At 38.0% G+C, this 26,405-nt stretch overlaps 1 protein-coding gene across 8 annotated transcripts in view; it reads left to right on the top strand.

Moving 5' to 3' along the window:
- The window catches only part of PCDH7 (protocadherin 7), an 855,514-nt gene that overhangs the window by 29,821 nt on the left and 799,288 nt on the right, over positions 1 to 26,405 (top strand). Inside the window, exons 2-4 of one of the 8 annotated variants that reach the window (XR_008888633.1) lie at positions 52 to 113; positions 4,286 to 4,337; positions 16,508 to 17,667. The exons of 4 other annotated variants lie outside the window; for them this stretch is intronic. Coding sequence is in view for 2 of the 4 variants with exons in the window: in XM_056556142.1 (XP_056412117.1) it covers positions 16,508 to 16,549 (42 nt within the window). In the remaining 2 variants the exon portion in view is untranslated. Of the gene's footprint in view, positions 1 to 51; positions 114 to 4,285; positions 4,338 to 12,337; positions 12,403 to 16,507; positions 17,668 to 26,405 lie in introns of those variants that run through there. 3 more of the 8 variants (XR_008888632.1, XM_056556152.1, XM_056556142.1) reach the window with 3 other exon arrangements.

Below are 26,405 nucleotides of genomic sequence, written 5' to 3' on the forward strand. Positions count from 1 at the left end.
AATTTTTTCATGTCTGTGCATATTTTTATTCTTTACATTTTCTTTTTCCAGTCACATATTTTCTTTTGATTTCATCATGTGAGCCTTACCACCTGGATCAAGTGCATAAATTGGTATGTAGCAGAAGTCCCTTAGAAGATATTGTTTAAGGGCTAAGCTTTATGGTGTAAATCCGTCTTTCTGTCTCACCTCTCCATTTCACCTTTTTTTCCCCCCTGCATGATATTAAACCAGTCTTGGGCACCTATATCCATTATTAGCATTTTAAGCTACATAATGAAAATATTCCTTTGTTTGAGCTGCGTACCTCAGGCCTCTGGCGGCTTATTGTAAGCTCATGGGTAAACATCGCTTTTAATGTTAGGTCTGCAAATATAACCAACACTGCAATAATTTAATGTATTTTATTTCAATTATTATTGCTAAACAATGTCTGCAATATCCCTCTTTTACATGCTTCATATATATATATATATATATATATATATATATATATGTTAATATTATTATTAGTAGTACTATTTATATACACCAATCAGCCATTTCATTAAAACTATACACCATTGCCATGAGGGGTTGTTCTTGGTCTGCAAAAATGTTTAGATAGGTGGTACATGTCAAAGTAATATCTACATGAATGCCAGGACTCAAGGTTTTCCAGCACAACATTGTCACCCAATCATTTCCTCCACCACTTGCATGGAAGTGTCTGATGGGAATTTTCTGGTGTGGGGGGGAGGGGGGTTGTGACCTCTGACCCCCCCCCCCCCCCCGCCCCCCCATATGGGACTGGCTACTTATGGTTCTCAGTGCTCTCCGGCCTTCACCTTCCTGGACAAATGCAAGTAGGCAATCATTTGCGTTCATCCAGGAAGGTAAGGGATGCCCTCACCTGGGAAGAAAGCAGTATATTTTTCTAATCCTAGATAAAGGATCTGCTTACGTTGCCAGATACCAGAGGAGAGCTTTAGAGGTCTTGTGGAGTCCGTATCTAAACGGAAACGGACTCCACAGCACTATTAGGCAGGTGATTTTAATATTATGGCTGATTATTGTATATACTATATATATATATATATATATATATATATATATATATATTTATTATTCCTATTATTTTTAGTTATATAAATATGTTTATCTATAACTAAGTATGATGTATAACTTTTCCTCTATGCATAAGCTTTCATTATAAAAATATTGCCTAACACAATTATGTTATTTCTACAAAAATCCCATACCTTTTGCATATTAAACTACAATCCTGTCTTGTCTTATTGTGACCTCTTAAGTTACTTCTTACCAGGTCTTTAAAGGGGTACTCTGTCCCTAAGACATCTTATCCCCTATCCAAAAGACAGGGGATAAGATGTCTGATCGCAGTAGTACTGCCGCTGGGGACCCTCGCAATCTCTCATGCCGCACCCAAATATCTCAGCTGCACAAAGCGTTGATCTCTCCTGTCTGAAGCCTCACGACCACGGGGCCGGAGTATTGTGATGTCACGACCCCCTAAATGCAGTCTATGGGAGGGGACGTGGCGGCTTCGTGCAGCTGAGACAGGTGGGTGCTGCATGAGAGATTGCGGGGGTCCCCACCAGCAGGACCCTACGCTATCAGACATCTTATCCCCTATCCTTTGTATAGGGGATAAGATGTCTTAGGGCCGGAGTACCCCTTTCAGCTTTCAGTGGACTTTTATTTCATTAATAAACAATCTATACCCTGCAATACAATACCCTGGTGATGGAAATAAGCAATGAAATCCCCCAGTCAACTGATCTCTTGGAGAAAATTGATATAGGGTAACCAAAGATACTTTGGCAGTATTAGTAATACATCTGTATTTGTTCCTTAGAGCTGCAGACAACGCTGCACAGAGTGGGGGTCAGAACGCACTCTCCATGCTTCTCTATAAGAGAGCTGAAGCCCTGTACTCGTGTATCTCCAGCTCTCCAATAGAGATGCATGGAGGAGGCATGTTGACCACCGCTTTGTGCCCACAGCTTCATTCATGGGGAGAGCTGGGAAGCCAGGCAAAAGATCATGGGGACGGATACTCCATGATCTGACATTTATCTCTATCCTTTAGATAGAGGATAAGTTCTACCAATCTGGATTACTTCTTTAAGTGCCATAGCCTGGCATGCCTTCTTGTTCGCCCTCACGCATTAGCCCCTCCTTGACTGACTAAAGAACACTATCATTGTTATTTTTAAAGAACATCATTGTCTAATTTTTTATTTAATTGCTAGAATGAATGTAAGGTGTTTTCAGTGATTTTGCTCATAATGTTCAACATATATGTCTAAAAGGTATCCATTATACTTTTCTTTGGACAAGACATATGTCAAAATTGTGTCCTTATGGCGTAATGTGGCTGATTTACATCTGGATGCCTTTTTTTTAAACTATTGCCAAGGGCACCATGGGGCACTGGAGGAGAAGAAGGTTGCAGATTCAATGTGATGATTCCAGGCACCTGGGGCACTACATAAAATGGGCCATGTGCTAGCAACACCACTGCTGCAAAAATAAAAAGAAATACATAAATAAATACAAAATATAAGTCATGGCAGATGGAATCCCTATACAACTGCATAGGTCCGTAGTACCATGTATATGCAGGATTGAAATGGTGAACACAGTGTGAACAGAGTTTACTATAAATACCACTACCTTGTGCACATCATTATTTTTGCAAGGAATATACACAACATTCATATTTATCGGCTGATAGAATTTTTTTTAGCATCTAGAAAGCAGTGTAATAGTAATAGCCATGGGATGATAAATCACATACACACTATGAGAACTACTTTTAATTAGGCTTTTGAAGCATTCCCTATGAGAGCTCCAACAAGACTACACTGCCTGGCATTGTTACTGTATCATAGCTGAGAAACTGGTGTGTAGTATAGATTTCTAGAAATCCAATGCATGGATACTAGGGAAAATAATTGTCCTATTTGTACAGTCAAAGAGTACAGTTATAGAATTACTGTCACCTTAAATAGAAGGCATTAGGTTTGTACATCATTTTCAGTGTGTCTCTTGTCTGTCCCTAAATGACCTGCATGTCAAAAATATGTTCTCTATGTAGAAAATATGTTTTGGATACAATGATATAGCTTAAATCATTTTTTTTTATGTTAAACATTTGTTGTAATATATTTGTTATAAGACTTTTAAGACTTTTTTTTATTTTATTTTTTATTTATTTATATTTTATAATACCGTAATTAGAAAATCTCATAATTTAAATTTTGGCCACTAAGCCTAACAATACGATGATACTTTCTGGTCTGTAGAGAAAACTCTTCACGTGTCTCCTCTTTATCATCACAGAGAGGATTGCATTAAAAGGTGATACTGGAATTTAGATGTGATAGGATCAGGCCTTTCACTATAAGTGATGGTCATAGGTACTCCCTAATCCAGCAGTGTGTCTTCAGCTGTTGCAGAACTACAACTCTTAGCATGCCCGGGTAGCCTTTGGCTGTCCGGGCATGTTAGGGGTTGTAGTTTTACAACAGCTGAAGACACACTGGAAAACAAAGACCTAATCAGTAAAAAAGGGATCTAGATGGGATCAGGTCTTTTACAATAAGTGATAGTCACAGCTACACCCTAATTCAGTGTTTCCCAAACAATGTGCCTCCAGCTGTTGCAAAACCACAACTCCCAGCATTCCCTGACAGCCTTTGGCTGTCCGGGCATGCTGGGTGGTGTAGTTTTGAAACAGCTGGAGACACGCTGTTTGGAGACCCTGCCCTAATCAGTAAAACAACATTTAGGTGATATATTACCTTTAAGCTTTATTTATTTATTTATTATTCAGTTACTTTTATAAAATAATTTTCTGAGGAAGCATATGTGGCTGTCTTGGCACTAATATAAGTCAAGAGCAAATTATATGAAAAATGTAAATATAATTTCCTATCTAAGATATCTGTATATATTACCATTGGACTATGGCTTTCTGTCAGTCTAGTTTTCATCTTCATTATGAAATATGTATTTTGTATATAGTACATCCCTAGAAAATTCAAGTGATATTTGACCAAACTGACGTAAAGACAATATATAATTTTTCTTATTACAATGACAGTCGGACATTCCTTTTTACATTGTAGCAGTATTGTTATCAGTCCCTCGATATGTTGCATCATTGTAGAATATAATGTTACTTTCCCTCTATATCCCTGTAGAGCAGAATACCAGGTGATTTGTGTTGTTTATATCTTAACATTGAATTAATTTGCATAATTAAATATATACACAGTGCAAAGCCACACAGTCTGCTGTATTTTACAGAATAGGAATGACAGCAACAGGTATGGTCTTGCTTTAGCCATTATTCCAGATATTCTGTAACTTGCTTTTACAACATGCATAGAATTTTAGAATACCTTACCAAACAGGTTTGAGGATCCATTGAGGCAAAACAAATTCACTGTATAAAGTAGTGTTTCCCAACCAGGGTGCCTCCAGCTCTTGCAAAACTGCAACTCTTAGCAAGGCCTGGCAGCCAAACAGCCAAAGGCTCTCTGGGCATGCTGGGAGTTGTCGTTTCGCAACAGCTGGGGACATCCTGGTTGGGAAACACTGGTATGAGGTCCCGTACAAACAGCAGAGCCTTGTGGACAGAGGCTGTACCCTTGTCGTTCTCTAATACAGAGTCTTAAAGGGGTTGTCCATAGAACTTTTACTTAAAGGGGGTTTTCAGCAAACATTTACTTATCCCCTATACACAGAATAGGGGATAAGTAGTTGATCGCTGGGACCCCCTGCAATCTTCTGCACAGTGATCCGGTTTTCCCCGTGCACAGAGCGGTGTCAACACATGCCTACCACACATCTCAATGGGAGATCCAGAGATACGAGTACAACCCCTTTAAGTTACTGTTCCCTGTGGCTCCTAGTCCCTGCCGTTTTCCACTGTTTCCTTTGGTATATTCTCTATGCAGAAAATACCTGCTTAGCCTGAGGTAGGTAACCACTGTGTTAAGTGATTGGCTGAGTAGGCAGTTTCTGTAGGGAGGACACATCAGAGGAAGCAGCAGGGACCAGGAGTCATCACAACAGCAGCTACAGGGATCTGGGCAGGTGAATATGCTTTATTTTTTGTTTAGAGCACCATAAATCTACTACAGAAGATTCTATATCATTGGAATACCGCTGTAAACTTCTAAAATTTTACACACACTAATACTAGCTAAAGGCCTAGAGGCCCCATTGTTCCATCTTGGGACAAGGATTAAAAAGTTAGTAGTTTTATTTCCAAAATGTGTACTCAAAAAAAGCTATGCCAGTGGCAGTCAGTATTCTCCCCCTTCCTTTACAAATAATATGCCTGTTTGGCCTGGCTAAATGGTTATATTAATGGAGTTGTGGATGATATTTAGCTTAACAAAGGTTTTTTTTAATGTTCATCATTCTCCCTTTTCGTAGACATATCATAATTGATAGCATCAGTTCAGGTTTTGCCGACTTTAACTGCATTCATTTTTAGCCTTGTCCCTTTTTTGTCTCAGCGTTTTATTTCTCTTTTATTACAAAAACAAATGTGAGAAGACTTTCCATCTGTTACAATTAGGGAGGATTAGCTGTACAATTGTAGATTGCTGCCCTGGTGTAGTGTGAACACCTGGATGGACTGACTCTGTGTTTGGTCACAGTAATTTATTCTCCACACATCTGTTTTTCATTTTTCTTGTTGCTGTGGATAGGCAAGTGCAACCTAAAAATAAATGACATTTCTCTATTTTTTTTACATACATACAGACCTTTATCAAAATAGAAATAAATAAATACATTTGTAATGCATTGTTCCCCAATCATGAAGCCATATGTGGTTCTCAGACATCAAATTATATAGTTTCCAAAGCCATCGCTGGCAACTAGCCAGGGATGGCATTCATATTTTTGTCTTGTTCCCTGTCTTCTGATGGGGGTTGGTGTCCACTGTATCAACTATTGGGAGGACATCACTATACTGTCCCTTCTTTTCGTTGAACCTGCACTGAAATACTGGCCAAGGATCGCAGGGGGCCTGACCTCTGGGACCGCCCATGATTTCCGGCCCGGCGCCGGGCTCTTCCCATGAAAGGAGCTGTGTCCGCCACTGCACAAAGCTGTGGTCAACACCCCCCCTCAATGTATTTCTATGTAAGGGCCAAAGATACAGCATTAGTGTATCTCTGGCATTCCTATAGAGATGTGTTGACGGGTTGCGTTGACCACTGTTTTGTGCTGTGGTCAACCCAGCTCCTTTCATGGGGAAAGCCAAGGCGCCATGCAGGAGATCACGGGGAGTCCCAGCAGTTGGACCCACCATGATCAGACACTTATTCCCTATCCTTTGGGTAGGAGATACATTTTACTAAGCTGGAGTGCTCCTTTAAGAACTGTCTTGTCCAGACCAATGAAAACTGACTGGATCCCTCCTCTAAGAGAATGACTGCACTAGAGTTCTGTTAGAGGTCTACATAAAATAACTTGCATTCTCCCTGAACCAGTCCACAAAAGAGGCAGAGTTTAGTATACCCTGTCCAAAAGTGCCTGTTTTTGGGGCATTCCTGGAAGTTTTAAGGGGCACTCCTTGATGGACTTAAGGACATGTCCTAAATGTCCCAATGCTTCCTCCAGTACAAAGGAATAGGGACAAATTGACTTGAGACTTTTTGCCATTCCCTTGTGCACACTTCTTTTTTAGCTTTAATTAAGTTTTAAGTCATGTTATGACTTATCCATAATGTGTGTGCCTGTAGGAGATGGCATATCTTAGTACTGCGAGTTCTCACATTCTTTGACATTCCTCATGCATTAAAGAAGAATCTCACTATGTAAAACTGTTAACCTTTGCTTCTTCGTTTTTACTAAGTTTTTTTTAACTAATAAGATGCCTAAAAATGAATTCAGAGAAAAAAGTATAATTCATTTATTTTTAGCTGACACCTTCTCAAAGAGGTCACAGGCACATTTTCCTTAGAAAGTTTAAAAGAAAATTTATATAAACTGGAAAGATGAAAGCCTGAATGTAGGTTCAGAACCATAGAGGCTAAAAACGAATTCTAAAATAGAAGAAAAAAATATTATGTTTGTACATTTTTATTTATATGAAAAGCAATAAAATATATTAAAAATAGACATTTTAAAAGCCCCTTAATATTATTTTTACATAAAAAATTGTTGATTTTAGAAAGTGCCCTGTTATGACATCTAGCAAAGCCAGTCAACTTTAGATTCCACCACAGTGGCCATACTCACGTAGGGATAATAGAGTCAATTTATACCATGTGATGAGCTATTCGGGGCTCCAGTCAATGTTTTACTAGTAAGATGGTTTGCAGAATGCAACTAACATAGAAGAAAGAGGGGGAGGCACACCACTATATGAAAACCAGAACAACGTATTCACTACTATGAGTGTGTCTTAAGCCGCAATCCTCCTTTTAGCCAATAACTTCAAAACACCTGTGGGCTGCAACGTATCCAGTGGCAAGAAGCTAGGCATATTATAACAAAGAAGCGATACTGTGCACTCACTGCATAGTCTGTGTATTCAGTCCAGGAGGCTCAAGGTCCAGGAGATGTCCATAGATGGCACCGAAGCACTCAGAGGCAACACCAGCCGTTTCACAAGGTACTCCAAGGTTCTTCCAGCTTTGAAGAGTGGAGGCCGAAAGAAGAACGGAGTACCGTGTGAAAAGGCTGGCGTTGCCTCCGAGCGCTTCGGTGCCGTCTATGGACATCTCCCGGACCTTGAGCCTCCTGGACTGAATACACAGACTATGTGGTGAGTCCACGGTATCGCTCCTTTGTTACATTATTCCTAGATGATTTGCAGACCCTCTTAGCAAACACTTGTGCTGTTTATTTCTTATTTTTATCATTAGAATTGAGTTATGAGTCACTATTATTAGCAGTAGCAACTCTCTGTGACTTCCCTTAAAGGGGTAGTCCAGTGGTGAAAAACGTATCCCCTATCCTAAGGATAGGGGATAAGTTTGAGATCGCGGGGGGTCCGACCGCTGGGGCCCCCTGCGATCTCTCTGTACGGGGGCCAGGCTCTCCGGCCAGATAGCGGGTGTCGACCCCCGCACGAAGCGGCGGCCGACACGCCCCCTCAATACATCTCTATGGCAGAGCCGGAGATTGCCGAAGGCAGCGCTTCGGCTCTTCCATAGAGTTGTATTGAGGGGGCGTGTCGGCCGCCGCTTCGTGCGGAGGTCGACATGCCCCCTTCCCGTGGGCTGTCGGGGCTACGTACAGGAAATCACGGGGGGCCCCAGCGGTCGGACCCCCCGCGATCTGCAACTTATCCCCTATCCTTAGGATAGGGGATAAGTTGTTCACCACTGAGTCACCACTGGACTAATCCTTTAAGTCTTTTTGTGTTTCTGGACATATTAAAAAAAAATTCCATTTAAGAAAAAAATTTATAGCAAACATTCCTGGGAGACTTTTTGTATTGATCATCTAAAGGCTATATAAAACACATATGAATACAAATGCTGTATAAAACGGCTTTATAATTCTGTGCAGTAATTGCTTATACAATGTCGTGTCAGCTTGCTCGGGTGGTACAAATGTGCTAATAACATGCCATTCTGGGGAGATTGAAGATATTTTTTTTTGAAGATATGGATAACGTTAAAGAATAATAGTGTCTATAAAGCCACTGCCTAGACGGTCTTGTCCCAATGTTATCAAATGCAACAAAAGATCGGAGGAGCTATTAACTATTTTTTCATGCATGCCTCACTAATTTCCAGAGGAATGATTTTTTTTTGATTATATATGTTCTCTCTATGGAAGTCTTTTTGAATACCTCCCCTGCTATTTCACCCAGTCACATACTGATGAAAGAAAATTCCGAGCTTAGCCTCTTCAGGATCCACCATAGCCATAGCTGCTTATCTTCCTTTTTTTCCCCCCTCAGAGGATAAGATCACTTACAATTCAGTGTGAAGATCAAAACCTTAAACAAAAGCTGCTCTATTTTGGTGCAGAGTATAGAGCCGTCTTACTTGTGGTCTCATCCAGTGCATTTCCTCAGTGCTTAATTCCTTGAGGCATCATAATTTACTTATTAACCAGTCTTTGTAGATTCATTAAAATGAACTTAAATAGAAATGAAGTGAATCCGTTTTATACATAACTATATACTTTTCTAAGCCTGGAAATTAATTGCCTATATGAACCGCTTTTACAGAAAGGCTAAAAGTACATGTAATGCTCATTATTTTTTGACATTATATTTTTTTTATTAACTTCTTATTAATTAAAAAAAAATGGTATCACATATTCTGTAGCTGGGGTAAAAGTTTAACTATCATTATTGTAAAATTGGCAGAATAATAATTAATTGCAATCTATTGCTAATGTTCTTCAAAGTTCCCACACCATCTTCTCTAGGTTATGACCATTTTGTTAGTTGAACTAGTTTTTATAGGTGTATAATGCTTAAACTTGCTAGACTGGTATCAGTGGTGTCCCTAGCACTTGGCAATAGGCTTAAATGCTTTGGGTATTTTGCTTCATGCTCTGGGTTGTAGTGAGCCCCACATTTAATTGCATCTGTGTCCTTCCAATTGCCAGTGCACCATGATACTGCCAACATCAATTTTTGTGTAGCCTACAATTAAGCCTATAGATGTTCTACTTGCCAGGTGCCTTAATCTAGACTGCATTGGGACTCCTACTCAATCTAATAATGGGGCTCCTATTTGCTCCATATTGATAATTATTCACATATAAAAGCTGTTGTAATTAATGTTTATTTTAATGGAGATAAATAAAAAAAACTATTTCAAGAAAAAACTGGGCATGATGCAATGTGACATTCACATTCCCTGTTCCCCAAATTTAAAACATAGAACATAGAAAGTGTTGGAAGATAAGAACCATTTGACCTATCTATCTAGGCTTTTACTAAGAATCTGTACATACTCATTAGTAAATTATTCCCTCCAGCACCAAGATATCAGTTTAAAAATATATGAAGATTAGGCTTTGGAACCTATTGGGCATTCTCCTCTTATTCTAGATTACAGGGAAGAGGAGGGGATTACTGTACAATGGGAAGTGGCTGGTAAACGAGCTGAACATTAGGCTTTTGAGCCTAATGGGTGTTCCCCTTGGCTGCTAGAGTCCAGCAGGGCTCCAGCAGCCAAGGAGAACACCCAAAAGGCTCCAGGCTAACACCCAAAAAGACTAATATGGATATCCATAGTATGTGAAAAGAATTGAAATATGGCACTCACCCCAGTAGCGTTATGATACTGTAATCTTTATTCCATCTTCACTGGGGTGAGTGCCGTCTTTCAATTCTTGTCAGATATTATGGACTGTTATTACTACAAGTGAATGAGCACCATCATAGAGTGCATAGTGAAGTCCACTGCCGGAGTCTATCCCTCCATTAATGTATACGGTGCTACAATTGTTAAGGGAGTTCCAGACATATTTCTTGCTGGAAGGCCTAATATGGATATAATTTAAATCTGATATTACAGTGCTGAAGGGTCAGTTAATCTAATGAGAGTTATGTACGCATTCAGGGTCAAAAACCCAATACATCCATACCCTTACTGTGTACCCTAAAAAACTACTGACAGGTCAACTTTAAAGGGGTATTCCGGCTTTTTAGATCCTATCTCCTATCCAAAGGATATGGGGATAAGATGTATGATTGCAGGGGTCCTGCCGCTGGGGACCCTCAGTACAGCCCCTGGCATTCTGTGCCTAGTGCTGCCTCCGAGATTGAGATGTGATGTCACAGCCACACCCCCTAGTGACATCACACCATGCCCCTCCATTCATGTCTATGGGGGGGGGGCATTATGGCCATCATGCCCCTCCCATAGACATGAAGGGAGGGACGTGGCATGGCGTGACATAATCTTATCCCCTTTGGATAGGGGATAAGATGTATAAAGCTAGAATACCCCTTTAAGGTTGCAAGCCTCAAGCCAAACCATTGGGGTAGATTTATCAAAACCTGTCCAGTGGAAAAGTTGTCCAGTTTCCCATAGCAACCAATCAGCTCGCTTCTTTAATTTTTAACAAGGCCTCTGCAAAATAAAAGACACAATCTGATTAGTTGCTATGGGCAACTGGGCAACTTTCCCAATGTCTTCCTTTAGGAGAGAAAAGAATACTTACCCAAGTCATATCTCATAAGCTCCAGTCTGTTGCTATCCATTTCAAGATTTACTGATGTCCTGAAATAGACTAGAGCATATATATATATATATATATATATATATATATATATAGCCAAAATAGTGAAGAGAGCAAAGAGAGCAGCACAACTTCTCATTGATGCAATAGCGGGTGCAGGCGGTGTAAAAGGTCCCGGGTTAGAGGTCCTGCAGAGATCCAACCAAGATAAACAAGGACTGCAGCACTCCAAGAGTGAGGTGAAAAAAGATTTATTGACCTGACGTCAAAGAACAACGTTTCAACTGCCCAATTGCAGTCTTTCTCAAGCTCAGCTTGAGAAAGACTGCAATTGGGCAGTTGAAACGTTGTTCTTTGACGTCAGGTCAATAAATCCTTTTATCACCTCACTCTTGGAGTGCTGCAGTCCTTGTTTATCTTGGTTATATATATATATATATATATATATATATATATATATATATATATATATATATATATATTTCTAATTCATCCACACAGATAAACCATAAGCAAAGAAGCACTCACTATAGCGCATCAACTTTTTGACCTGCAGCCTTTGGGATGAAATTGAAGAGCAAATGCCTAACACACAGCATATTAGAAATCTATAGCAGGTCTGATGCTTATGTATTTGAGCCAGATTTATACATTTCCACTTTAAATTTCTCCTGTGATACAAAAAGAGAAACATCAATTGGAATTTAAAATGAAAACTGATACTTAAATCCATTTATTTGCACACTGGAAGTGTAAAGTTTTATCACCGGTAAAGATGATACATGCTGTCCTTAGAGTATAAGGTCACATATATTTTTACCACCATGAGATACATTTTCTACTAACATTTGAAAATTGCAAACTCTGTTTGCTTTCCGCTAAGCTCCACATTACATTATTTATTAGGGTGTGGAAATCAGCAGCCAGATGTCATAAAAGTACAGCATGGACATACCGCAGCGTAATAATAAACACTTCTCCATCAATAAAAACACAAGCACAATAAAGCTCCACTCAAAACATTAAAAAGATGAAAGTTTGCACAGCTATGAATTATTGATAAGTCATGTTAAACTGTTTCATAGATGGACAGTTCATTATTCATATGCTTTTGTGGTTGGATTATGATATGTGCTTTGTCTTGTAGTGATCATAAATATGAAAGAGATCAACTTGCATTATTTAGGCCTAGCTGGCTCACTGCTGATCAGGGTAAATTGATCTTATACTATAATATTATATTCGCTACTCAGCATATCCATATTTTATAAAGATGTTTATTTATTTTTACATACAGCAGCAAACAAGAAACGTATCCGCCACATAGGCATACATGGACACCTATACAGTGGTCTCTCATGTTATGATATATTGTTTTTAGGTGTCACTTCCAAGGAAATACAAATAAAGCAGGGCTGTACGTGTAAAAGTCATAAAGAGCTGCAGGAGGCTCGGGGAATTACTTTCTTTATGGTAGTAAACATAAAACAGTCAAAATAAAATGGCATCACCCTCTATTGGTGTTGAAAGAACATGTAGAGTGCAGTACAGTACATGTCTGACAGGTAGAGAGCAGTCCAGTGCATGCAGTACTTGTAGAGAGCAGCACAGTGCACACCGTACAGGTAGATAGCAGTAGAGTAGATGTAGAACAGGTGGAGAACAGTACAGTGCATGTAGTATAGGTAGAGAGAAGTGCAGTACATGTAGAACAGGTGGAGAACAGTACAGTGCATGGAGTATAGGTAGAGAGAAGTGCAGTACATGTAGAACAGGTGGAGAACAGTAGAGAAAATGTTGAACAGATAGATAGCAAAGCAGTACATGTTGAATAGGTGGAGAACAGCACAGTGCAGGTAGCTTCAAGTACAGAAAAATTAAGTTTTACTAGACAGCCATACATTTTTGCTATATAGCGCCTATATTACTTTCCGTTAAAGAAGTAGACTGCTGCTCACCTTTTTTAACAAACTGTTCAAAACGCTTGAACCGGAGCCGAGGGCTCGTGACGTCATAGCCCCGCCCCCTCATGCCATCACATACCGCCCCCTCAATGCAAGTCTATGGGAGGGGGCGTGACAGCCATCACTCCCCCTCCCAAGACTTGCATTGAGCGGGCAGGGCGTGATACCATGAGGGGTGGGGCTATGACGTCAGGAGCTTCCGACACCAGCTCCAGCGTTTGGAACAGTTTGTTCTAAACACTGAGCAGTGGAGTACCCCTTTAATATAACCTGCTGATTCACAGGCATTTAACCAATAAAATGTACACACCGATTTGCTAGATCTCTAAGCCAATGGTAAGCACCACGGAAATACTCATTGAGGATTTACAAGATAAATGTAGTTTAAAGTTATAGTGGATTGGACAAATTATAGCAAAAAGAAAAGTAAACCCTGAGGCCATATTGTAATTTGAGGGACTACTGTATATATTTTTTTCCTTCTCTTTTACTCATGTGCACACATTACCATCATACTAACTGAACTATTCCACACTGACAAATTCTAAATTCTCCTGAGGCTCAATAAGATCTCTATAGATCCCCCTATATTAGAATATCTGAATGTTTTAAATATATTGGGAAGATCTGTGATGTCCTTTGAAAAATCCAATTGGCAGAATCCACTGAAAACTATGGCGACCCTGATAATATATATATATTTTTTGTTGATCCTGTTAATTCTGGCACCTTATATGATAGCTAGTGAATGGGGTGACCTAGGTAAAGGAGGTTTGTCAATGCAGCTGCGCCTGTTATTGCGCCTGCACCTGGATTTTTCAGAGAATGACACGGATCCTCTTTAGAAAGGATTTTGTAAATATTACATATTACTAAATAAGGCTGGGTTCCCACTACGTTTTCCCCCATACAGGAGCACATACGGCAGGGGAGAGCTAAAAACTTGCGCTCCCTTATGCCTTTCTATGTGCTCCCGTATGTAATTCATTTCAGTGAGCCGACCGCAATGAAACGTTCGGTCCGTTCAGCTCATTTTTGCCCCGTATGCGCTTTTACAACCGGACCTAAAACCGTGGTCGACCACGGTTTTAGGTGCGGGGAAAAAGCGCATACGGGGCAAAAATGAGCTGACCGGACCGAACGTTTCATTGCGGTAGGCTCATTGAAATGAATTACATACAGGAGCACATAGAAAGGCATAAGGGAGCACAAGTTTTTAGCTCTCCCCTGCCGTATGTGCTCCCGTATGGGGGAAAACGTAGTGGGAACCCAGCCTAATAGAGCAGTAGACATGCTCAAGAATTCTAATATATGCTGTGTTAAAAGTTGACCCAATATCAATCCAATAGAATATACAAAGGGGAATCTGTCAATATGCAATAAGGCTAGCCATACACATCAGATAGCTATTGATTCAATCTTCGGACCGGCAGCAATCTCATCCATCTAGCTCATAAACCTGTTTATTGTAGTGGATAGGTGGTAGTAAAAGTAGCCATAAATATGTGATAGCTGTCAGCTAACGTTCCTTCAGCCCAAAGCTGTCACATTCACCCCATACCCATGAATGTTTTATTCTGACAATTGTTCATGTGTCCTGAATGGTGAGAAGAGGGGGGATCACTGCCAAACCAGAGAACAAATGGATCAGACAGTTGAAATCCAACATGTCCAATCCTTCTTTAATCCAGTGAAATTTGGGAGACCAACATACAGATTAGCCACTTGACCTGTCCCACATAAATCGGCAGTTTTTTTCTGAATGTTTCGTGATTTGTATTGGGGCTTTATGTTACAGCCAGGCACCTCTACTAGGATAATTATTAGCATGGAAGGATCCCTCAGGTTGAAGTCCAATATGTCCATGTACGTTTTAGCAGATGCCAGGTGCATGTCAGGCTGCTGTCAGGCAAATTGAGTCTTTAACTGATCTCAGATCTGATGTGTATGTCCAGCCTAAGTTTTGATGGAAGACATAATGCATAAGAGTCAGACCAAATGCTGCACTAATGTTACATTTGCAATTTTCATTACTCATTGTCATGTCCTTCTCACCATTTCTTATCTCAATCTGAACTCAAAGCCACTCAGGCAATGACCAACAAAATTGTTACATAAACTTTTTATACAGTATATCATATTAAAGTGCACCATGGTGTATTGTGTTTATAGGTATTGGATCTGGTTCCAGTGACACCTTGGTTCTGTATATACAATCGCTGTATGGAACTATAACACAGCTATGCACACTGAGCTCTCTGAGTCATGTATGCCCATCGACACCCAATGACTATAGTGTGAAATTACCAAGCTATTCTTTCCAGTATTCTTATATGGAAAATGGCTCTTTAATATAACATTCAATAGGAACACAAACAATAACCAGAGCCATATAGGCACCATTTTACTTTTATGAGCCATGATATGGTCGTTTGCATGAGGCTTTGACATCAGAAAGATATAATTCAAATAAACTGTATCATTATTAGACTCTGTTCACATTTGTTCACAATGGAGGTCATAAAGTATGAGGCTTCCATCCAATGATAAATCCAAGCTTTACTATTTTTGCCATCAAAAGCGATGGAAACAAGACAGAATCCTTGGCAGAGGAGCTGAATACAACTGTGAATATATATATTTTTAGGTTCAGTTGGGTCAGCTTTTTTTCTGTTTTTTAAAACTACTCTTTTTACATGTCGAGCACCCCTGCCACCAAAATCCAAAAGTCATCATCCCTTGAGTTCTAAGTTTCTGATCATGTCAATTTTCTTTCCGATCGTGGAGACATTTATTTTTTGCTGTTGTACGGCATGCTAACAGTATTGTTATCCTATTCTGTCACTGTATACTACTAACTGTAATTACATATATAAAGCAATATTCCTAACATTTGAAAAAGTTTGGAATTTCCCGTGTAGATTTTTTGTAAACTTTTATTTTATTTTAATTTCTACTTTAGTATGGATGGCTAGATTTCTTCACTGATTGTCTTTTTTATTTTTTATTTTAATAGATAAATCTGTTAGTTGTAGAAAAGATTTCTATGTTATTTCTTCATATGCTGGCAATTGCAATGCAGTCCTTTAAATTGTTCTGTCTGCTGCCGGTAATTATAATTTATCTGCGGCTCGGTGCCCTGTGTAACCTAATGACAGGCAAATACATGGATAGGCATCTTTTTCATTTGCTCTATGCAATACATTTTACCTTTAATGATGCTGGAAATTCCAATACTATCTACCACAGCAAGCGCTATTTTTTCAGGTGTTTATAATTTCATATCATTTTGCAAGTCCTCATTCATTGGGGATAATTAAACTTGAAACTGAAAGACCTCTATTTATCCACAGGTCACTGCACACTCCTCCTGTGAACCTCAGCTGCGATCTTGAAAAATATCTGTCTTAAAGAGCTAGAAAATGTGATTGTGGGACAATTTTGCATAGAGTCACTCTAATAAGTGTGTATAGAGTGACTCTGCTGGCTAAAAAAATATGAAAGAAGCTTCAAGTGACGCGCATCGGAAACACTGGAGAGCCTTGAAAACCATTTATATATACATTTAAAGACATGTAAACTCCTTTTAAAGTATTAAGTTTATACTTGCCTTATTACAAAAAAATAAAATAAAAAATAAAAGTAAAAAAGAATTTCACAAAGCAAGACTGTGGAATACGTAAGGAACCCATCGTTTGGTTAAGGTTTGCATTCAAAAAGGTACGCTGTATGTATAAATGGTTCTATTGACCGTTCACTCATTTTTTTTTTTTTTCCTGAATGCTTATAACCTCTTGTGATATCTGAAATGTACAATGTTACAAATGATTTGTTAATTGTTATGTACTTTCCATGCAACCGTTGGCTAAACTAGGAAAACGACAATGACTTAAAGAAGGAACATTTTTATTTTCTTATAAAATAAACCAATAAAATATATTTATTATATAAAGATGAATATTTATTATAGATATATAAGAGAAAAAAAAAAGAAAAAAATTCAGAGCTTTAATTTAAAGCTTGAAACTAATGGTGTTGCTGAAAAAAAAAATGCATGTCTACACTCCGAACACAGAATTTTTTTTCAAATAGTTTTTTTGTATTTTTGTTTTCTAAACATAATAGCAACTTTTCAGCTTGGCTGAATTTAAAAGTGAATGCACTACCAATAGGTACATACTGTATATCAGACATACTACAGGCAGTCAGTTTGAGCTTTTTTGTCATTTTACTCTTTGCTAAGAGCGGTACAGGAGGGGTTACAGTGCATAGGTTCAATATGGTTGATTCTCTGTTACCAGTCTGTAAGTATTTGTTTTTCTGGCAGGAGAAAAAAAATCGTGAATGTACAAGTCTGTCTTCTTTGAAGTTAAAGGGATCAGAAAAAAAAAAGAGTCTTTTTTTTTTTCCCAGAAAAATTGCCATTCTTGTCTATGGTTTTGCAAATCAACCTGATCACTTGAATCAAGATAATCTGCAAAAACAGATATAGCCAATAGGAAAAGGTTGTGAAGATCTTTTTTTTCTAATCATGGACATTCCAGTTAATTGGCCATCCAATTGGAGCACTCCCAACATATACCTCTGTCAGTAATATCTTATTACAGTATATCTTACTATACAGGTATACACCTGTCACCTGCTTTCATAAGGAAGCTCCAGTGAAACTCTATTGAAGCTCCATATGGAGCTTCCTTGAGGAAGGAAGGCAATCTTCCTCTCCTCCTCCTGAGTTCCCAAAAGAACCTTAGTCCTGATGACATTCATTTGAAACATATTCTAATGCACAATATGTGGCAATTTGCTGTTTGCAGAGTACCTCTCTAAAGGAAGCTTCCGAGGTGGAGAAGAAGGAATTTTTTCCAACTTTTCCTTGGAAAATTCAAGTGATGGTGTCCATATATGTGGATAGTGATATCACTGGAGCTTTCTGAGGTATCTGATGAATGGATATTGTGGTAGGTGCCATACATTGGCATCCATTATCCATAGATTAAAAAGGTATCCGTTCTATGGATACATTTTTAAAAAGGTGTAGTCTACTGTGCTAGTCTATACTTCTATGGTATACTGACAAACCAGCCATATGGAGGACAAGAAACACTCTTTTTGGCCTCCATCTGACAATAGGCATGCTTAGTGTGTATACTGGGAGCTTTCTCGAAGTACACGCTAACCGTAAGGGCAAAATATGATGTGATTTGGGCCTTAGATACCACACTGTTATTATTGAAGGGAATCTGTCAGCTTGGCATATTTTCTTTAGATTAAGGCATCTACACAATATTCTGTCAAATTCTGACTAGTATGCCCATTTGGACTAAATGAGTACCTACCAGTTAAGAGTTAGAAGTGAGACTCATTTTCCTAACTTTGGGAAATTGGAGCACCTGCTGTTTCTTAGAAGTCAGATTAGAAGGAATGTTCCCTTTCAATAATTTTCTAATAGATTATGTGTTATAATTTACCTATACAGTGCAAGGCTTGTACAGTAACTTCCAAGAACAGACTTGGTACCTCCTCCAAAGACTATGTATGTGTCTCTTACGTATATTGATCATGCAGACAAATTTGTACATTTTGCGTGAAGCATCAGCTTTTTATGAAATGTAAAGATAGGAGTGCGTAGTTCCGTACTTTCTGTAGTCCTGCCCTGCAGACTATAGGAGATGTCATAACAATTCTGCCTTTGTTTTGCAGTAAACAATCCTATTAGCATATGGCACATTTCCAGTTTGTGAATACAATCTCATTTTTAAAATTTGTAATGGAAATCTTGTTAATATGTGCCTCCAAAAACATGTATTGCCTCATATAAAAAAAAAAAAAAAAAAAACTGTGCAAACAAAAACAGCTAGTCAGATCACTTGTTTCAGGAATTCACACCACTTCCTTGTTTGTCTAACCTAGATTCAGCCAATGGCTATCATTCCTGACAATCCCTCCTTGTCCCCCAACATAATTATAAGGCTATTTATGTCAATGAGGGGAGGGGAACAAGATGCTTCTGGACACCTCTGGCCGAAGCTCATCTCCTGATGATACAAAGGTTAAGACAAATTATTTAATCCTTCCTTGTTTGGCTGTGTCCATACACTTATTAGAAAGTTGCCCCACCCTGCATAAATTGGCTATTTTGGCCAACCCTTAATTCAAAAAGGATGACAAGCTTTACCTAGAAGAATGACAGCTAGCTTATGTTTGTTTGCTATTGACAACAGCTCAACAAATTTTTTGTCTGCATAAGTTTTTTTTTTTTTTTTTAACATGGGGCTTACATAGTGTTAATCTGAGCCCAAAACTTATTTAAAAAAATGCACTAAATGTGTAAGTGAGATATGAGTTATATTAATAATGTGCAAATTATGCAATCACTGATCATAATGATCATAAATGACAGAATAGTCATAAACTACTTTGAAATGTATATATTTTTTTGTTTTATATTGATTATAATTTGTTGTGTTGTATCATGAAATATAGTGCAAATTAATTTCAAAATTCTCAACATTACAAAAAAAATGGACTAAGATATATTACTACAATATGGCCATAGCAAAGGTCTCCAAGTTTAACACAGTTGACAATGCTCAACTGATCAGAGGGTCCAAGTGGAAAATCTGCCCAGGTGATGTTGTCACTTGGCACTTCAGTAAATCAAGGACCAACAAGTCTGTTGTTTCTATTTAGGAACACATATTTAAGAACAGAATATCTGAAAAGATTTAACCAATTATGTTTCATCCTGATGGTATCAGCCAAAACATTTTCTGATTTGTTGTAACATAATGCAAATATGATTGAAATTATCCCTGTTACTCCATATTGGAAACAAAAAGAGACATGAGACTTAGTCCTGGTTAAGTAATCTTGGGTCCAATTCAGCAAATCAGTTCAGATTGGGATAGGATTTGGATTCTGATTCAGATTTGGAAGTGCCATGAATGCTCTGTAATTGACCATGCAAACCATGTACAGGAGCAGGGGCACTTGTCAAAGGCAGGAGTCCCTGCTCATGTACAGTAAACTACGTGGTTGGGCTGGGTATAGAGCTTCTTGCCCAGTGAATGCAGTGAGTGGAAACTGCAGTGTATACTTAGTGAAATGAATCACAAAAAGTTCAGATTCTAATGAATCCAAATTTTGTTGACATTTGAATCAATTTTTGCCAAATCTGTTCACTCATTTCTAGTGATCATTCACAGGATCACTCTTCTGTTCCACCAAACATGTCCATGTAAAAATGAGGCTTCCTCTTGCCACTAGTTCATATGGGGCTCCGAATTAGATTACTAGGCCCTCTACACAAGACACTTTTTTAGGAGAATAGTGTCAATTACTAGTAAAACAGCACTCCAAGAGCATGCTGGAAACTTTTTTTTTTTTGGACATCTATGTTGCTGGTTTCTATAGAAACATTATATATTGTTCAGTAGTAATTAATCATTTTATTGAGTTAATTATTGGTATAAATATGGATAGATGAGAACCTCCCTCCTCATACACATAAGAGAAAAGTCATCCAACCCCACAATTTCAGGGTTACAAAATTGTATGGGGTCTTCTGACTTTTCCTCCAAAGAAGGAATGTTGGGGAAGAATAATCAGGTCTCAGCAGCTGAAAACGACTTACCTTCCCTATTTCCATTCAAAACTTTCATGTGTATGGGGTGAATGGGAGAAATTACTCTTGGCCAAATGGCTAATAAAGTTGTATGGGCACCTTAAGAGAAAATAAAGACAATGTTATCCTATGCAGTACAAATGCAGATGAGCCCCAAAATGGCTGTATGTAATACTCAGGACATCTTTTGATTTTCACTGTTATAGTTTAGACGAAAATGAATACTTCTTTCATCATTTCACATTTTACAGCGATTATTGCCTGTAAGGAAAACATGAAAGGCCAAAATTGTGATAAATGGTGCTTTAAACTGAGGTATTACTCATATAGTGCAATCCTCTGTGGAGTTAAATCTGCTCTGAAGTGAAATTGAAATATCAAAACCAATATAGGTACAAACTAAAAAGAAACTAATTATTGTTTTTGCTGTAATATTTTATTGTGTGCTGCAACAGCCTGTAACCCGCAGATCTCATAGGAGGTGATTCATTAAGCTTTGTTACCTGGTAATGTTTCCTTTTGGGTCATAACAAAAGGTAGGAAAGGGAATTCAATCTTTATTTCATGGAAAGAATCTGAATTTAAATCCCCACAGCATTGGGTCGTTCCATTACAAAATAATTTTTGTATTATTTTATTTATTAGTTTTTTTTTGTTTTATTATTTGTTTTTTGTTTTTTTTTATCTAGGCCAAAAAGGGAAACTGTAAATGATTGCAAAAGTGCAAAATATGGTTTATTGCCGTCCAATCAGTATATCATGTTATTTAATATCACAATTTTTTTGTTGGTTTGAGTGCATTGAGTTTTTTTTTTTTTTATCTAAATATTTTATAAGGTGAACATTTAGCCTTTTTTTTGTAAAATGACTTTGCGTATTTATGAGACATCATGCAAAACTTTTTATTGTTACTGAAAAACAAACTGCTGTAATTGCAAATGCCGTGCACATTTGATGAATAAAGTGATTTTTTTTATATTAAACCATAATTTTGTCTATTTTACTACTGTGTTTGGTAAATGCTTCTAATATCTAAGACCAATTTCACTCGCCGGTGTCTTGGATGAATATTTTGCATCTGTATTTGTAAATGCCCACATAGAGAAGAAGTATCATGGGTACATTTTCTGCTTTTGGCTTACAAATTCCTGTGCAAAACAGTGACCAAAATACTGCCACGTGAAAGTGCCCTAAAGCAATGTCTGAAATATCTGGAGTTAACTGCCCGAAGTCACTGAAAAATACTGTGGTTAAGACATTCTTAAAGGTTTCAGAAATACTTAATGACTTCATAAGACTTTGTGATCTGCTGTAGGTGCAAAATTGAAGGATAAAAGAAAATTCATTCCTTAAAAAAAAGAAAAAAAAAAAAAAAGGAATAATAAAAAAATAAGCCCAAAGATTTTTGAGGCTTTGCATTAAATTGTATAAATTCTGAAATGTCATTATTTTATGAGTAGCCTTAGAGGGGAGAAAGAAACTCTGTCTATTAAAATAAAGTTATCCATCTAGATTTAAAAAAAAAAAATATTTATTGTAATTTAGTTCTCATTTTCAAAAGATTATAATGATTAATAAGTCATTAAACAATGAATAGGCTGCACATAACATTTCTAATTACCTATGCTGGCCATATACATAAGAAATCTGTTAGTTAAACAGTCGTTTGGCTAATAACTTTGTCTCCTGACACCCCCCCCCATACACATGCATACTCGGCTTTGATGAGCATGCATTTAATTTTTAGTGAGGAGAGGGGGTAAGCCCCTGCCAGAGACCACTGACAGTTGCCTATCTCTTCTTAGTAAAAAAAAAAAGGATTAAGCAAGTTAAAGTCCAGCTTGGCAATCCTTCTCTCCCCAATCTGTCCTAGGATAGCCAAGAGGCCCCCGTACACATTAGGCTGGGTTCTTACTACAGTTGAAGGTTCTGTCAGGTGTCTATGTTTCATCCAAAATACTTGACAAAATGCTGAAGAACCAAATTTAAGTCAAAGTAGTTTGTTGGGCGTTGTTGACGGTGTGCATCCTATTTGCTGGTGTCCATTTTTCTGTTGTTCTTCTACAATGATAAGGCAGAACAATGGGAGGAGTAATGGTAGTATGAATCCAGTATTGGATGGTCAGTGGCGGCCTTTGCAATTGGTTGGTTTAGCTTACAATGATCTAAAGTGTATGGGCCAGTGGTAAAGTCCTGGGAACAAAGTGTGGGAACTAACCCAAGATTTCCACTCAAGGGCTGGTCCTGTAGGACTCCTGCTAATGGGTAATGTTGCTCGCGAATATTCACAATGCAAATTTTATTTGCGAATATAGCACAATATATTCGTAATTACGAATATTGTTTTTTTTTCACAGTACACATCACTGTGATCATCCCTCTCTGCTTCCAGCTTGTGTGGTCTAAAGAAGGCTCTAATACTACTGTGTGAGACTGGCATATGAATTTTCGCATATGCAAATTCTCGCTTATGCAAATTTTCGCATATGATAATTTTCGCACATGCGCATTTTCGTTTTTGCAAATTTTAGCATATGCAAAAATATAACGCAAATATTACGAATATGCGAATTTAGTGAATATATGACGAATATTCGTCCATATATTCGCAAAATATCGCAAATTTGAATATGGCCTATACCGCTCAACACTACTAATGGGAACAGTGTCCCTACTGTGGGAAAACTGCAGGAACTCTGTTCCCATGTGTTTCTGCAGGACTTGAGCCCTGTGTATGGCCAGGTTTAACTCATGGTCCCGATTCTAGAATAGCTAAAAAATAAAAGTTTTCAAAAATGTGTAAAATAGTTTTTCATTATTATTTATGTAAGCAATTTTATACATAAATATTCATCCAAATTCATTCAAACATCAATATTTATCCAGTCAGTTATTTATTTATCTATTTGTTTATATTCACTTTCAAATAATGTGTTTAAAAATACCACCTGAAAATGAATGGAATACTACTAGTAATCATGCCTTAATTGTGCAAATGAGGTTTTACACACCTTTACTCATCCTACGTTGTAACAGGCGCGCCCACCATTAAACTGCATTCCAGGTGTGGCCGCCTACCTCCAGGCTTAGTAACTTAAGATAAAAGTATTTACTAGATTATGTACGCTGCTGGGGAACAAGGTATTGGGATAATAATCTCATTAGGGATAGAGAAAAAGTTTTAAAAATAAGAGTTCTTATAATAAACTTTGAAAATATAAAAAATAGCCTGTCATGTCTTCAGTATTCAGCCTTACTAGCCTGAGCCGGGAACAATGGATTTAATGCAAGCCAAAACAGAATGTCTGCATTATATCCTATCATTTTCAGGTGAGTCTTAAGGAAATTTTCAGCCGCAGCTGTCACTTAATCCCACATCTGTGTATTTTATTATTTAATTTTTTTTCCTCTTTTGGGCAGGAGGGATGCAATTGCAAGTTCTGGATGGTATACCTGCAATATAGCGAGTTAGCACTATTTTGTTAAACATCTAAAGGTTAAACATTTACAAAATATAAAACAATTACCGGCACGTTTATTTAAAAGAGGATTTTGTTTTGTTAGTATTTGTTAGTTGTATTACATTTCACAAAGAGAACGTTAGATTCCCATTCTCGGGCATGTTATTGCTTTTGAATTGTAGCCCAGGAAAGAGTGGGATCAATTTGTTATTCAGTGCAGAGGAATGAAACACATTTCAGAGCGGCCAGATAACAATGTTTTTGTAGTTTTCTTTTTTAATTGTGGCTTTTTGGTTAAAATTATAACAACATTATAATTGAATTCTAGTTTTGAGATTTTTTTTTTCTGTACAAGCATTTATATGTAAGCACCTTTTTATGTTCTTCTTTGGTATATCCTGCTCTCATGCAATGGTGGTCTTGGTGCATCCATGCATCACATATAGCTGTGACTTCCATGACCAAAGGTCATTAATAAATATGGTGATTTACATATGTGGGACATTTATAGTAGCTCATTGGAATACCACAAATTATCATACAGATATTGGCATTTTTAGGTTCCTGACACTGATTTCCTAGGGAACACACATGCTTTGCTATGTACAGTTGATCTTATATTCTTTAGATTCTTATTTTGGCATGTTTACTCTGCTGTGCCCACACGTAGGATGATGATTTTTGGTGTTCTTCATTATTATTATTATAATATTTTTATTATATTGCTGAGGTTGCATACACCAGCTGCCATAGCCCCCCCCCCCCCCTTCCCCAGTGCCCCCTGGTCCTCTGCAGCTCCCACTCCCCTCTTTCCAATCTCCCAATCTTCTTCCTGCTTCAGATATGAGAGCTATTTGTAGGACCTGCCCGGTCAGCCAATCACTGGCCACATCAGAATCCTGTCTCACCAAGTAAATGGCTGAAAAGACAGGTCCTGCACTAAGCTCTTGTCTCAAGAGATCGGGGGACTGAAATCAGTCAACCAGGAGCAGTTTATGCTTTTTCAACAATATATCTAGAGATGAGCGAACTTACAGTCATTCGATTCGTCACAAACTTCTCGGCTCGGCAGTTGCTGACTTTAGCCTGCATGAATTAGTTCAGCTTTCAGGTCCTCTAGTGGGCTGGAGACTCTCTCCTAGGACTGTATCCACCTTTTCCAGCCCACCGGAGCACCTGAAAGCTTAAATAATTTATGCAGGCTAAAGTAAGCAACCGCCAAGCCGCGAAGTTTGTGACGAATCAAATTACTGTATGTTCGCTCATCTCTAAATATATCATATAAAATAAAAAAAACACTGGAATATGATTGAAAATCACATCCACTTTGCTGGTACTGTAATGCACTACACATTTTCCATCTGCAAATCTACAGCAGAAAATCCACAATGTATCCACCCAGTATAAACATGCCCTTTAAGTGCTACATCATTCTCCACTACTGTGTCTGACTTACACCTGAAAGTAAGCATTCTGTTCAGATATTGGCCGACATTGGTCATTGTCTTTAGACTGTTTTTTTGTGTCTAGAAAAGGTGCAAAAAAGGTGCAAGCAGGGTTTATTTGCGCCTTTTGGTTTACACATTTCTGCAGATTTTAAGTTGTAATCCACTGATTTTGTCAATACACATGAACTGCGCCTTTTTGTGAAAAGGTGCAAAAAAAGGCTCAAGACCACCAAAAAGTCTCTAAAGCTACACCAGCCCAGACTTAGCTTAGCTTTTTGGTGTATGTGAAGAGTGAAATTTTAGAAAATGTGACCTGCACAAAATGTATCAAATGGTCTGTGACCGTTTAATACATTTGATGCTCCTACACATTACCAGCACACCAAAAAAAGGTCTAAAAAAATGCTTCACTTACACCCACAATAATAAATGCCCCCAATTGAGTTTGAGAAGGATCTATAAGGTAAAATGTTAAAAGGCATACCCCGAATATTCTTTAGTTTAACACTATAAAACTATGGTGCTGCTCTAGTTCTGAGATTCATATCTTTATATGCATAAACTTTATATAAAAGAAATATTGATTTACAGCGTTCATAATTCAGTATATTACCTTTGTGTACCAGCAGAAATTATCATTAAAGTGCCATCTCATGTGAAGGGATTTGCTTGGTCTTTGTTCTGGTAAACTTGCCCTGTCTGAGTATAATTACTTACG

Source organism: Hyla sarda, chromosome 1, assembly GCF_029499605.1.
Source record: "Hyla sarda isolate aHylSar1 chromosome 1, aHylSar1.hap1, whole genome shotgun sequence".
Classification (NCBI taxonomy): Eukaryota; Metazoa; Chordata; class Amphibia; order Anura; family Hylidae; genus Hyla; species Hyla sarda.